The sequence below is a fragment of the Oncorhynchus gorbuscha genome, linkage group LG23 (genome assembly GCF_021184085.1).
Source record: "Oncorhynchus gorbuscha isolate QuinsamMale2020 ecotype Even-year linkage group LG23, OgorEven_v1.0, whole genome shotgun sequence".
In the NCBI taxonomy this organism is placed as follows: Eukaryota; Metazoa; Chordata; class Actinopteri; order Salmoniformes; family Salmonidae; genus Oncorhynchus; species Oncorhynchus gorbuscha.
In genome coordinates this window covers 31810488-31824295 of record NC_060195.1, presented here as the reverse complement: position 1 = coordinate 31824295, position 13808 = coordinate 31810488, and the positions used below count along the sequence as shown (strand labels likewise).

At 45.1% G+C, this 13808-nt stretch overlaps 2 protein-coding genes across 6 annotated transcripts in view; both read right to left on the bottom strand.

The window, feature by feature from the left end:
* Positions 1-839, bottom strand: part of LOC124010816 (amyloid beta precursor protein binding family B member 2-like) — a 79245-nt gene extending 78406 nt beyond the window's left edge. For all 4 annotated transcript variants that reach the window (XM_046323499.1, XM_046323502.1, XM_046323501.1 and 1 more), the window contains exon 1: positions 674-839. The gene's annotated coding sequence lies outside the window, so the exon portion shown is untranslated. The remainder of the gene's footprint in view (positions 1-673) is intronic.
* Positions 840-1336: 497 nt separating this feature from the next.
* Positions 1337-12590, bottom strand: LOC124010817 (DAP3-binding cell death enhancer 1-like). 2 transcript variants are annotated; one of them, XM_046323505.1, is made up of 11 exons: positions 12344-12590; positions 11220-11337; positions 6251-6350; positions 6011-6158; positions 5592-5837; positions 4165-4250; positions 3851-4069; positions 3540-3701; positions 2935-2994; positions 2670-2823; positions 1337-2537 (listed from the first exon to the last, which is right to left on the bottom strand). In XM_046323505.1, exons 1-11 carry the CDS (start codon positions 12372-12374, stop codon positions 2329-2331), a joined length of 1533 nt encoding a protein of 510 aa, XP_046179461.1. In that variant the 5' UTR covers positions 12375-12590; the 3' UTR covers positions 1337-2328. The 2 variants fall into 2 exon arrangements, with proteins under 2 accessions (XP_046179461.1, XP_046179460.1); XM_046323504.1 differs by having other exon boundaries at positions 2935-3027; positions 12344-12588.
* Positions 12591-13808: the final 1218 nt, after the last annotated feature.

The window sequence follows — 13808 nt, the reverse complement described above, 5'->3', positions numbered from 1 at the left end:
GTGAGTTCACACAGCACATCTCAATAGCAATAGGAACGAGAGATGGGTATATGCCTTTCACACACAGTGGTGAACAGATGCTGCTATAGCATCGATATGAATATTTAAAACAGTCACCTCAAATACTCTCTAATAGATCTGTATTGTAGACTATATTACTGCAACGGGCTTGGGGATACTCCTGTTAAAGGAATATTCAAATAGAAAACACTTTACTTGAATGTGTAGGCCTCGAAGGTAGGCCTAACTATTTTTCAAACGGTGTGGTAGGCTAATAACTGGAGCTGGTTAATACATTATACTACATATTTCAGACATATGCCGCCAACATAAAGCCTCAACCAAAATGCTAGAACGTTTCAACGTATAAAAGATGACACTAGATGGGTGGAGTGTTTGTATCCTCTTCTCGTTACATTAGCCTGGACCTTTCTAACCTTATTATCCGCTCTGCAGCCTCACCTATTTCAATAAATCAAGCAGAAATGTCCTATGTTGCAAAGTGAACACCAATCTGTTGCGAATTCTGGAAACAAGCTAGAAGGCAGTAGGCTATACATATCAGACGCAGTTAATCTTCTGACGTATCTCCCACCCAATACTCCCCATCACGTCACCGCTCTGGAAGGCGAAGGCGCACCGCACACACACTTTATTTCGTTCATTCACTCACCGCGTTTGACAATCGTGCTTCTATGCCACGACGACACATCAACGACGACACTGATATAGGACAGAGAAGTGACTCCGGCTTTTTAAGCGCGAGTCCTCCCGTAGCTACCCGTATCAGATCACATCACTCTCTGGTCTCCTCCCGTGCTGGTACCTAAAGCTAATCTCTCTGCACCACTGCCTCCCAAGCGCCCAGGACCCAATCAGAGCGCTGGATGCAGGACGCTGTGTGCGCAGAGCTGTTCGGAAGAGACGCAGAGCCAGAGCACCATCATAAATCTGCTATTTTGGTTTTTATAGTGATGTAATGAAACAGTGACATTTGATCAACTCTTTTGCATAGAGTACCATTCTGGCATCCATGTAAAAAGTGATTGATCGAAGTGACTTGTGCATATAATTTCAGCCAGAGCCAGCACCTCAAGAGCGAGCAGATTACAATAAAATTCATAATCCGGCATAAAAAACGACAGGACCTTCAACTGTTGCAGTGCCACAGGCAATTGTCTAACTAGACACAGATGACAGTATAGTCCAATAGACCTGTAGCTCCCTTTTCCTTGGGTGCAATGAAAGACAATGTCAACTAATAGTTTACGACACAATGTACAATTTCACAAATATTCCAATACATTTTCTGTTAATATCAGTGACACAGGCCCAGTGGTAGAAAATAGCTTTATTTCGTCATTGGTGTTAGACACCTTGTGTGTTCCACAACAGTAGTGCTTCTAATGCATAGACAATATACATGACCTACATTATCCACCACTACCAAAAGGTTATTTCTGTTTTCCCCATTCTTCAGCCTCACTGGATACCATGGGTAGACAAGAACAGTTTACACATGCAAAGACATAACTGAAATAGCAGACTAAATGAAGTTAAAGATGAATAGTCACATAAAGGGTCAAGTAAATACAAGGGATCCTGTACTGACAATGACTTAGTAAGGCACACATTTTATCACAATACCATCTTTCTACCCATAGGGCGGCTTGTTGTACAAAAACTGGCCAAGATTGTGCCACGAGAAGATTTTGTAGGAACAATACTAAAAGTTACTCGTCACGCTCCAGAGCTTTTGTAGAATTTCAGCCAGTAGTTTTTAAAGTAGCGCTCACAGGCCAAAATGGGTCCCTGAAAATTGTGTAATGTCATCCATATGATGTTGTCCTGCAAGCATTTTCATTCTTCAATTCGTACAATACGATACAAATGTTTAAGTGCTTAAGATCCCAGACTGTGTCTTTAAGCAGGCCAACAGGTAAAGCCATACAACACCTTTGACATGTCTACCTTTCAGATGTATCGCATCTCCCATACTTATACACATTCCTCAACAAATTGACCTGTGGTCAAATACACACATATATACAAATCTAGATCGAAGTGCAGAGAGGGACGTTAAATACTGGGTTGTGTCAGTAAGGTTAAACATCTGACCATGATGTCCCTCTTCAACCTTATGGTATCGATTACCAACTGAACTACAGAGGACCGATGTGGTTGAGTATGGTGCTTACAACGCAAGGATAGTGGGTTTGATTCCCAGGACCACCTGTATGGAAAATGTTTGCACATATGACTAAGTGGCTTTGGATAGAGATGTCTGCTGAAAGGCATATATTATATCATTCATGATTGTGGTGCCAACTATCCCGCTCCTATAGTCCACCTCACGGCGTTCCCCTCAGAGCTGGATGACAGGATGGGTGGGGGGCCCATACTCCCTGTGCTCCAGGAGTGGGGGAGGGTGGGGTGACTGGAGGGAGGGACAGGGGAGGTGAGGGTGGAGAGAGTTCCACGCAGACGGTCAGCAACGGAGAAACATGGAGAAGAACGGATAGGGCGCAGGACGGCATCTTATAGAGAGAGAGAGATGGTTAACTAAGGCCATTTCTGGATTTAATTCAGATGTGTAAATAACATGAACCAGTGCAAACAGGCTTAAGTATCGATCTGAATTGTGCGCGTGTCTTGGACTGTGTCCTTACCCTCCAGTCCAAAGGGCGGCGCCAGTAACGTCTTGGCCTGGCTGTTTCCTGCCTGCGCTGCCCTCTGATAGAAACCAACTGCTGTTCTGAAGCACTGGGTCACCCCGAACCCACTCTCATAACACTGACCCAGGAACAGCAGGGCATCTCTGTCCTACACACAGACAGAGAATCATCACATCACACTGAACTGAGACCAGGTTATGATTGAGACCGTGGGCTATAATTACAGTTGTATAGTTTAAGTGCAGTGGAAGTCACTCACTCCGCTCTCCGCTGCCATCTTCAGGTAGTGCACTGACTTAAGGCCGTCTCTGACTGGCTCCTGCGAGAACAGAGACCCCAGGTACACTTGAGCCTGAGAGAAAATGGAGAGGAAGAGAAAATGGAGAGGAAGAGAAAATGGAGAGGAAGAGAAAATGGAGAGGAAGAGAAAATGGAGAGGAAGAGAAAATGGAGAGGAAGAGAAAATGGAGAGGAAGAGAAAATGGAGAGGAAGAGAAAATGGAGAGGAAGAGAAAATGGAGAGGAAGAGAAAATGGAGAGGAAGAGAAAATGGAGAGGAAGAGAAAATGGAGAGGAAGAGAAAATGGAGAGGAAGAGAAAATGGAGAGGAAGAGAAAATGGAGAGGAAGAGAAAATGGAGAGGAAGAGAAAATGGAGAGGAAGAGAAAATGGAGAGGAAGAGAAAATGGAGAGGAAGAGAAAATGGAGAGGAAGAGAAAATGGAGAGGAAGAGAAAATGGAGAGGAAGAGAGAAAATGGAGAGGAAGAGAGAGGAATGGAAGAAAGTTCAAAGAAAAATACCAATGTTCTTTTAGGCAACGTCTCACACTCGCTACACATACAACACACTCCCTCACTCCTCACCTCTCTCAGCCCAGCTGAGGCAGCCTGTTGCAGAAGGCTGATGGCTGTATCCAGGTCCTGTTGTGTGCTCTGCTGCCCTCTGCTGTTCAGGAGGAGTTTGGCACAGCGGTACTGAGCCTGACTGTGACCCCCTGTCGCTGCCTGGCTGTAGAAATCAAGAGCCTGTACAGGGAACATGAAGAGGGGAGTCACAAGACAGGAATTGTGTAATTGACTGTGTGTGTTTCACTGTGTGTGCGCGCTTGGATGTGCACGTGACTGTGTGCCCGTGTGAGTTTGACTGCATGTGAGATTGAGTGCATGTTTCTTACCTTCTCCTTGTCTTTGCATACACCCCTGCCTTTCTCGTAGCAGACTCCAGTGTTGAACTGGGCCTTGCAGTAACCCCGTCTGGCTGAGGCCAGGAAACAGGAGAAGGCTGCCTCATAGTCCCCAGTCTGAGCACTCTTCAGACCGATGATGTTGAGGACTACAGGAACACTGGAGTCGGCCACCTGTTGGAGGTTCTGGGTCGCCCCCGCCAGGGCGTCCTGAGGAACACAGAGGGCAAAGGCCAGGGTCAAAGGTCATCAACAGGAGACCGGCAGCTTCACCATCAGAGGAATGAATCAGCCTAAAAACTCACCTGGTCATTCTGCTGCCCAGGCTGTTCCCCGTCTCTGGTTCTGTGGTTGTCTTCAGGCTGGGAGGACTCTGAAAAGGATGACTCCTCTGTAACATGGAAAGATACAAAAAATAATCATCCCCTCTGCAGCGGCAGCTTTACATATAGCGCCCGCTCTCGCAGGCTTTCTGTCCGACTTTCACCTGCTACCGCAAGAACTGGTCCCGAACCTAACCGCAGTACCGCAATGTTACTTTAGAAGTATGTGATGCAACTCGCTTGCCAGCCATGGTCCCAGCAATTTCGCCGCCTATAGGAAACTTGAAATGCGCAAAAATAACCTACCTAATAGGTTAAATGAGCAGATTCTCGTGTGGCCCATTATTAGGCTATCAGGCAATATGCCAGACGTATTTTGAAGAGAGCAGAGTTGCAGACAGCTTTGAGCTACGCGTTATAGCCTACCTTTTAGAGGAGTGGGACGATTTTCAGACAGACAAATATGGGTGATCAAAATGCATTTCTAGGCAATGCAATAAACTACAGCCTAATCATATTTAAGAAGTTAATTTTCTCTGAAAGATAGCTGCCCTCTACATAGAATATAGCCTACTAGTTTACGTGAGACCACATGAGCACCTGATCTCAGCTACAGCTAATGAACTTGAAGCAGCCTGAATGATGAGGGGACACTTGAGCTACCTTATGCATATAGGATATAACCAACCTTTCAGGAGGGGAACGATTTGCAGGCAAAGACAAACGGCTAATTAATATTTATTGATAAGGGGAAAAGGTGCAACTCTCTCCATGGTATGCACGGGTAGCACATCCGTTTCAACGATGATCACGTCTCGATTGCACCTCCCCTCACGATGGTTGAGCGCCCTCCACTTTTTTCCATTGTCAATATTTATTTACTTCCAGACCCTGTCGTGAACCATAGCCTAATCATATTGAAGTTTGTCCTCTGAAAGATGAGCGCCACATGATTCTCTGCCCATATATAGGCAGCCTACTCTGTCATTGATGCCACATACTATAGGCACACGTGACCTGGCGCGCCCAGCTACTGAACTCGAAGCAGCGAAATACTTAGTGTGAATAATGTGACAGGGGTGCTTGTAATACAATAGGCAGGCTAACGCATACAAAGCAAAAACATGACTGTTTCCAAATTATCTGCGGGACTCCAAATATAAATTAATCCCAAAGTTGTCTGTCTGATCGCCCCCGCACGCAGCATGAGAAATGCAGACCGCGCCGCAAATGATCTCTGTCGGGACCTGCAGGTCACACGGTCATTCCAAGGGAATGCAGCCCTCTACTATGTTGCTTTATCATGTAGTCTGGTAGGCATGGATTTGTGAAAAGCACGATGTAAGATGAGATAAATATTGTTACCCTGACCAAACACTTAACATGTAAAGGTAGAATGTGAGACTGACCCGTTCCAGAGGAGCCGTGACTCAGAGTTGCCCTCTTGTGGTCAGAGAGGTGACTGTCAGCAGTCAGATGGTCTTCATGAAACTGGTCAGGGCTGCTGTAGCTGCTCCTGGGACTGCTGTGCTCCTGTCTCTGGGGCTGGCTCGGGACCTGCTGGCTCGGGACCTGCTGGCTCGGGACCTGCTGGCTCGGTCTCTGGGGCAGACAGTGCACACTCCTCCCTCTGGGCAGCACGTCACGGCGAGATACTGGACAAACACAGTGGGAAGGAGATCAGACTCATTCTGCATTCATGTACTACCAGAAAGCTTTGAAATTGAGCAGAGAAATGAGCTTCAGAGTTCCCTCGTCTGAATGTCACGGCTCAATATCCTTTACAGGATGAATTGCTTGGGATTATATTGCGTGTGGCGGGACTCACTTCGCTCCAGTAGGACGCGGTAGCCACACTTCTGCAGGGTTCCCTGGATGGCCAGGCATCCTGTGTTGGGGTTCTGGTTGGGGTCACTCCCAGAGAACTGAGAGTGGATCCTCCTACAGATCTGCATCAACAGCACCGCAGCTGCCCCCTTAACAGAGAGATCACAGGTCATTGTTTTCCCCCCCAAGTGTGTCATGTGCTTTATATCTGCATCTTAAATGCGTGAAAAGTAGCCAATACCCAGCCAACTGCATCCACGGCAGTGTAGCGGGGGAGCCCAGCGTAGCAGAACTGAGAGGTCCTCTCCCTCCTCTTGTCTCCATCGTCCCCTTTCTGAGAGCTAAGAGAGAAACAATGTGATATGAATAAGTTGTACATAAACTTGATCGATTTATTCGGATCCCCATTAGCGACAGCTTGTCATACCGGGGTCGGACAAAACGGAAAAAAAGACATTACAGACAAGACTTCACAATTGACATACATTTTAAAACATGAATATGTAGTGTGCGTGCGCGCATCTATTAGTTACATGTCAGATTCCTCATCCCCTAGTTACTCTGCTGTATTAAACCATCACGGCAGGCGCCTCAATGAGAGAGGGTGGTAATCTCCGTTTCCCCTACAGCACACCAGGAAGTAGAATCAGATTTAAAAGACACCTTATGGAACAGCAGGGACTGTGAAGTAACACAAATATATGTACAGACATGCATACACACACATGATAACATACACACACGTACACATGGATTTTGTGTTGTAGATATGTGGTAGTGGAGTAGGGTCCTGAGGGCACTCAGTGTGTTGTGAAATCAGTTATGAATGTATTGTAATGTTTTTAAAATTGTATAACTGCCTTAATTTTGCTGGACCCCAGGAAGAGTAGCTGCTGATTTGGCAGGAACTAATGGGGATCCATAATAAATACAAATGTATGCACAGTGGAAACAGGCCAGGGTCACAGGATGATGCAACCAGCTGCAAGGCTGGCAGAGGGCCGCAGAGCGCGTCACAGGAGGGGGGACACTATGGAAGTGTGAAGGGAAGGAGATTATTTTTTCCCACCTTTATTTAACCAGGTAGGCCAGTTGAGAACAAGTTCTCATTTACAACTGTGACCTGGCCAAGATAAAGCAAAGCAGTGCAACATAAACAACACAGAGGTTACACATGGAATAAACAAGAGTACAGTCAATGACACAATAGAAAATATATACAGTGTGTGCAAATGTAGTAACTTTAGGGAGGCAATAAATAGGCCATAGTGGCGAAATAATTACAATTTAGCATTAACACTGGAGTGATAGATGTGCAGATGATGATGTGCAAGTAGAGATACTGGGGTGCAAAAGAGCAAAAAAAATAATATGGGGATGAGGTAGTTGGGTGGGCTATTTACAGATGGGCTGTGTACGGGTGCAGTGATTGGTAAGCTGCTCTGACAGCTGATGCTTAAAGTTAGTGAGGGAGATATAAGACTCCAGCTTCAGTGATTTTTGCAATTCGTTCCAGTCATTGGCAGCAGAGAACTGGAAGGAAAGGCAACCAAAGTAGGAGTTGACTTTGGGGATGACCAGTGAAATATACCTGTTGGAGCGCGTGCTACAGGTGGGTGTTGCTATGGTGACCAGTTAGCTGAGAAGGCGGGGCTTTACCTAACAAAGACTTATAGAGGACCTGGAGCCAGTGGGTTTGGCGATGAATGTGAAGCGAGGGCCAGCTAACGAGAGCATATAGGTCGCAGTGGTGGGTAGTATATGGGGCTTTGGTGACAAAACAGATGGCACTGTGATTGCCTCCAACACTCTACTCAAATTAAATGTAGTCTGTATTGTAAATGACATCACTGAAGTCAAGGATCGGTAGGATAGTCAGTTTTACAAGGGTATGTTTAGCAGCATAAGTGAAAAAGGCTTTGTTGCGAAACCGGAAGCTGATTAGATTTGATTTTGGATTGGAGATGCTTAATGTGAGTCTGTAAGGAGAGTTTACAGTCTAACCAGACACCTAGGTATTTGTAGCTGTCCACATATTCTAAGTCAGAAACGTCCAGAATAGTAGTCGGGTGGGTGGGTGTGGGCAGCGATTGGTTGAAGAGCGTGCATTTCGTTTTACTAGCATTTAAGAGCAGTTGGAAGCCACGGAATGTGTGTTGTATGGCACTGAAGCTAATCTGGGGGTTTGTTAACAGTGTCCAAAGGGCCAGAAGTATACAGAACGGTGTCGTCTGCGTAGAGGTGGATCAGAGAATCACCAGCAGCAAGAGCGACATGATTGATATATAAAAAGAAAAGAGTCAGCCCGAGAATTGAACCCTGTGGCACCCCCATAGACTGCCAGAGGTCCGGACAACAGGCCCTCCGATTTGACAAGCCAAACTCAATCCGAGAAGTAATTGGTGAACCAGGCGAGTCAGACATTTGAGAAACCAAGGCTGTTGTGTCTGCCGATAAGAATGCGTTGATTGACAGGAGTCGAAAGCCTTGACCAGGTCAATGAAGATGGCTGCACAGTACAGTCTTATCGATGGCGGTTATGATAGTGTTTAGGACCTTGAGCGTGGCTGAGGTGCACCCATGACCAGCTCGGAAACCAGATTGCATAGCGGAGAAGATACGGTGGGATTCGAAGTTTGTTAACTTGGCTTTCGAAGACCTTAGAAAGAAAGGGCAGGATAAATATAGGTCTGTAACACTTTGGGTCTAGTGTCTCGCCCTGTGACGAGTGGGATGACCGTGGCAGCTTTCCAATCTTTAGGGATCTCAGACGATACGAAAGAGGTTGAACAGGCTAGTAATAGGGGTTGCAACAATTGCGGCAGATAATTTTAGAAAGAGAGGGTCCAGATTGTCTAGCCCAGCTGATTTGTAGGGTTCCAGATTTTGCATCTCTTTCAGAACATCAGCTATCTGGATTTGGGTGAAGGATAAGCAGGGGTGCTTGGGCAAGTTGCTCAGGAGGGTGCAGAGCTGTTTGCTGGGGTAGGGGGTAGCCAGGTGGAAAGCATAGCCAGCCGTAGAAAAATGCTTCTTGAAATTCTCGATTAATGGTGGTGACAGTGTTTCCGAACCTCAGTGCAGTGGACAGCTGGGAGGAGGTGCTCTTATTCTCCATGGACTTTACAGTGTCCCAAAACTTTTAGGAATTTGTGCTACAGAATGAAAATTTCTGTTTGAAAAAGCTAGCCTTAGTTTTCCTAACTGACTGTGTATATTGGTTCCCAACTTCCCTGAAAAGTTGCTTATCGTGGGGGCTATTCGATGCTAATGGAGTATGCCACAGGATGTTTTTGTGCTGGTCAAGGGCAGTCAAGCCTGGAGTGAACCAAGGGCTATATCTGTTCTTAGTGTTCTTCTTGATTGGGGCACGCTTATTTATGGCCAGGATACACAGGCCAGGTCGATTAGAAAGGCCTGCACGCCTGAAGTGTTATAGGGAGCGCTTGACAGTGATGAGGGCCGGTCGCTTGACCGCGGACCCATTACAGATGCAGGCAATGAGGCAGTGATCGCTGAGATCCTGGTTGAAGACAACAGAGGTGTATTTAGAGGGCAGGTTGGTCAGGACGATATCTATGAGGGTATCCGTGTTTACGGATTTAGGGTTGTACCTGGTAGGTTCCTTGATCATTTGTGAGATTGAGGGCATCTAGTGGCATCTAGTTTAGATTGTAGGACGGCCGGGGTGTTAAGCATATCCCAGTTTAGGTCACCTAACATTACAAACTCTGAAGATAGACGGGGGAGCAATCAATTCACATATGGGGTCCAGGGCACAGCTGGAGGCTGAAGGGGGTCTATAACAAGCAGCAACAGTGAGAGACTTATTTCTGGAAAGGTGGCTTTTTAAAAGTAGAGGCTCTAACTGTTTGGGCACAGACCTGGATAGCATGACATAACTCTGCAGACTAACTCCGCCCCCTTTCACAGTTCTATCTTGGTGGAAAATGTTGTAGCTGGGGATGGAAATTTCAGGATTTTTGGTGGCCTTCCTAAGCCAGGATTCAGACACGGCTAGGACATCAGTGTTGGTGGAGTGTACTAAAGCATGGAATAAAACAAACTTAGGGAGGAGCCTTCTGATGTTAACATGCATGAAACCAAGGCTTTTACGGTTACAGAAGTCAACAAATGATAGCGCCTGGGGAATAGCTGTGGTACTGGAGTCTACAGGGCCTGGGTTAACCTCTACATCACCAGAGGAAGAGTAGGATAAGGGTACAGCTAAAGGCTATAAGAACTGGTCGTCTAGTGCGTTGGGAACAGAGAATAAAAGGAGTCCATTTCTGGCCGTGGTAGAATAGATTCAGGGCATAATGTACAGATAAGGGTATGGTAGGATGCGAGTACAGTGGAGGTAAACCTAGGCATTGAGTGACAATGAGAGAGGATCCATCTCTTGAGGCACCAGTTAAGCCAGGTGAGGTCTCCGCATGTGTGGGACAAAATAGCTATCTAAGGCAAGGTGATTGGGACTGAGGGCTCTACAGTGAAGTAAAACAATAAGAACTAGCCGAGACAGCAGTAGACAAGGCATATTGACATTAGAGAGAGGCATAAAGCAGTCACAGGTGTTGATCGGGAGAGCTAAGACAACAATGGGTAAATGGCGATGAATGGGCAGAGCAGGTCAGTTAGGTACATACAGGACCTGAGTTCGGCTGGGGCCGACAGATAAAAAAAAACGAGGTATCGTGTTAATGAAACAGTCCAGGGGGCATCAGCTCTGTAGCCGAGTAACGGAATAGCCTGTTGAGAACACATCGGGCGATTACGTCGGCAGACCAGTCATGATGGATTAGCGGAGCTCCGTGTCGACAATAAAGGGTCCAGGCCAATTGGCAAAATAGGTATTGTAGCCTTAGAATTAGCTGGTATATGGGCCTAGCTCGAGGCTAGCTCAGAGCTAACTGGTGCCTGCTTAGGGACAGAGGCGTTAGCTAAACTGAGCCACTAATTTCGGTGTAATGATCCAGGGCGGTAGGAATCTGGTGATGTGGTAGAGAGAAGCAGTCTGATATGCTCTGGGTTGATATCGCACTGTGCAACTGGCTGGTATTGTCCGAGCTAAGGCTAGCTGGTGTCCGAGTTAAATGTGAAGACCGCTAGCAGTGGCTAACAAAGACTAGTAGCTAGCTAGCTGGCTAGCTCCTGATGGAGGTTCCAGTTATAAGGAATACAAAAAAATGAATGAAGGGGTGAGGTACCTGCTGTTGGGAGAGTGACAACCGGTGGAGAGCAGGGTGGAGGTGTTTATGACCTCATCTTCCACATGGTGATTCGGAGACAGGCGCAGGGGGGCTGTGCCATGGCACCGGCTCAAAACTGGTGGCAGAGGGGTACGAGATGGGTTTGTGATTGTGTATAGAAGAAGTTGACTTCATTCAGCAAAGCAGCCAGGTATAGCCTGGAAGATACTGGGCAATTCCACAGTGACAGAATATTGCCGAGACTCAGATTTTTCACTTTAAAATGTCAAACAAAAACCAATGATTGCAAAGTTAAAACAACCGATAACTCGTTAACAAGGACTATGTTTAACAAAAATGTCCACTGAAAATTGTACTAAAACACATTTACTTGAAGAGTGCAGATGCAAATGTTTTGCAATCATTGGTTTTTGTTTGGCATACATTTCAAAGTGGACAATCTGAGTCTCAGCATCATTCTCTTACCATGGATGGAATTTCCCCAATTGCTAAAACTGTCTACATTTCTGCACGTTACAAACACAGAGAACAAGCATTGTCCTTTATATGTGATATGTATTGTAATAAAAGGAGCTCGAAGTACTTGTTTAGTCTGTGCAAATCAGGTCTTTCTCGGCATAATGATGTTCAAATAAACCACCGTAACATAAGGTGTCATCGAACAGGTTACAGCCGTGGGTAGCTAGTTAGCCAATGTTGTTTTTTTAGCTAGTCAATGTTATGCAGACACCTCGAATTGTCTGAAACCAAAACAGACTTGATCACAGTTGACAGGGTGGAGGCCGTGGCTAATCAAAACACCCATAAAAACGAACTATAGCTATGTGGAACAGAAACTAGTATGGCCTAGTTAAGGCATAAACTGTGAATGACCTGCTCCCGTTGTAAAACGTTCTAGAACACGAGAGAACTTGCTATCAATCCTGTCAATGATTCTAGCTGATGGGCATAATAGTAGTCTTGACAAAATAAAATATTAACGAGCTGGACAATTGCAAATCTAAAACATTATTATGACACTTTTATAGACCCATTTAGCAAGCTTCGACGTGAGTGCATAATCAAGGTTAGCTAGCTAATGTTGGTACTGAACAGAACATTGTAAATTATATTTCGCTCACCTCTTCCAACAAACCCTTGTACTCTCCACATGTTTCGTTGTCCTGAAGTTAATTTCAAGATTAATATTTCTACATATTTGCTCTACATTTGTGTATTTAAAAATTCACTGCAGGAGTATTCTCGCCCCATAAGCACCGGGCGAGTCCCTTAGCAGTCTAGATACAAAAATAAAGCATGGAACAGTCACGAGTTATTTTGGAAGAAGGCAAGCCACCGCAAGGAACGTCACCCGGAAATAGCACAACGTGACGTGTTGCGGGAAGATAGACTTTTGAACGTGTGTATATCCACCGGTCCTTGTCAAATGTGATATTGTACCCCCTAGCCCAAATGTCAGTTGTATATTCTTTATATATAACCGTGTTCCCCATGTACTTTTTTGTATTGATTTGATGTTAATAAAACATAAATATATCAAAAAGTGTTGGGGGAAGGTCCTTTGCGGCTTCACATTGCCGTCGACCGAATTCTTCTTCGATAAGGTTTAACCGCGGTTGGTATCCCAAAAATGTTGCATTACTGCCACCTACTAGACTGGAGTATAACTCCCTTTGCATAAAAATACAACATAAAAATACCCTACCATCTTAACACTACACTCCCCCCCAAAAAATAAATAAATAAATAATAACACCATACTCCACTATTTAAATCGGTTTAGTCCTATTTCAGGCCAACAGCCTGAAAGGATGTGACACCACCACTTATCACACCCTGTAACTCTTCTGAGGTCAGGTCTCGCACACCCAAATACCTCTCTGCAGCCGCCACCACAACCTCAATTTATGACGACTTACGTTCCATCCCTGCAGTACAGTCGAAAAGCCAATGCTATGAATGATAAAAATCAAATCATACTGAAACATACAATATGAAACATACATCAGACACACATAACTGCACCACATATCACACTTTCACAAAATGCTTGAAGACCTGGCTAAAGGTCAATCAGATTTGTGAACATGGTCCCTAGCTGTGTGTTGCCGCTTTCCATGTTGTCTGTTGTCTGTAGCTTGTGAGGTGTGGAAACACTTTGTTGCTTTTATGAATTTTGTTTTGCTGCTTTTTGTTCTATGTTGCTCTGTCTGTATGCTATGTCTTGCTTGTCCTATGTTGCTATGTCTTGCTTGTTCTATGGTGCTATTGTCTATATTGTAATTGTTTTTAATAACCTGCCCAGGGACTGCGGTTGAAAATTAGCCGGCTGGCTAAAACCGGCACTTTTACTGAAACGTTGATTAATGTGCACTGTCCCTGTAAAAATAAAATAAACTAAACTAAATACCTGTAAAAAAGTTTGGACACACCTTAGTATTTTCTACATTGTAGAATAATAGAGAAGACATTACAACTATGAAATAACACATTAAATCATGTAGTAACCAAAAAAGTGTTAAACAAATATATAATCAATATATTTTATTTTTAAGATTCTTCGAAGTAGCCACCCTTTCCCTTGAT

What these genes read in the sequence shown, in the direction of transcription:
- LOC124010817 (XM_046323504.1), bottom strand. Translation starts at nt 12,374, where the DNA reads ATGTGGAGAGTACAAGGGTTTGTTGGAAGAG. An exon ending in CCGTGGATGCAGTTGGCTGG is followed by an intron (nt 6,159 to 6,250) that starts GTATTGGCTACT and finishes CTCTCTGTTAAG; the next exon opens with GGGGCAGCTGCGGTGCTGTT. An exon ending in CCTCAGCTGGGCTGAGAGAG is followed by an intron (nt 3,028 to 3,539) that starts GTGAGGAGTGAG and finishes ATTTTCTCTCAG; the next exon opens with GCTCAAGTGTACCTGGGGTC.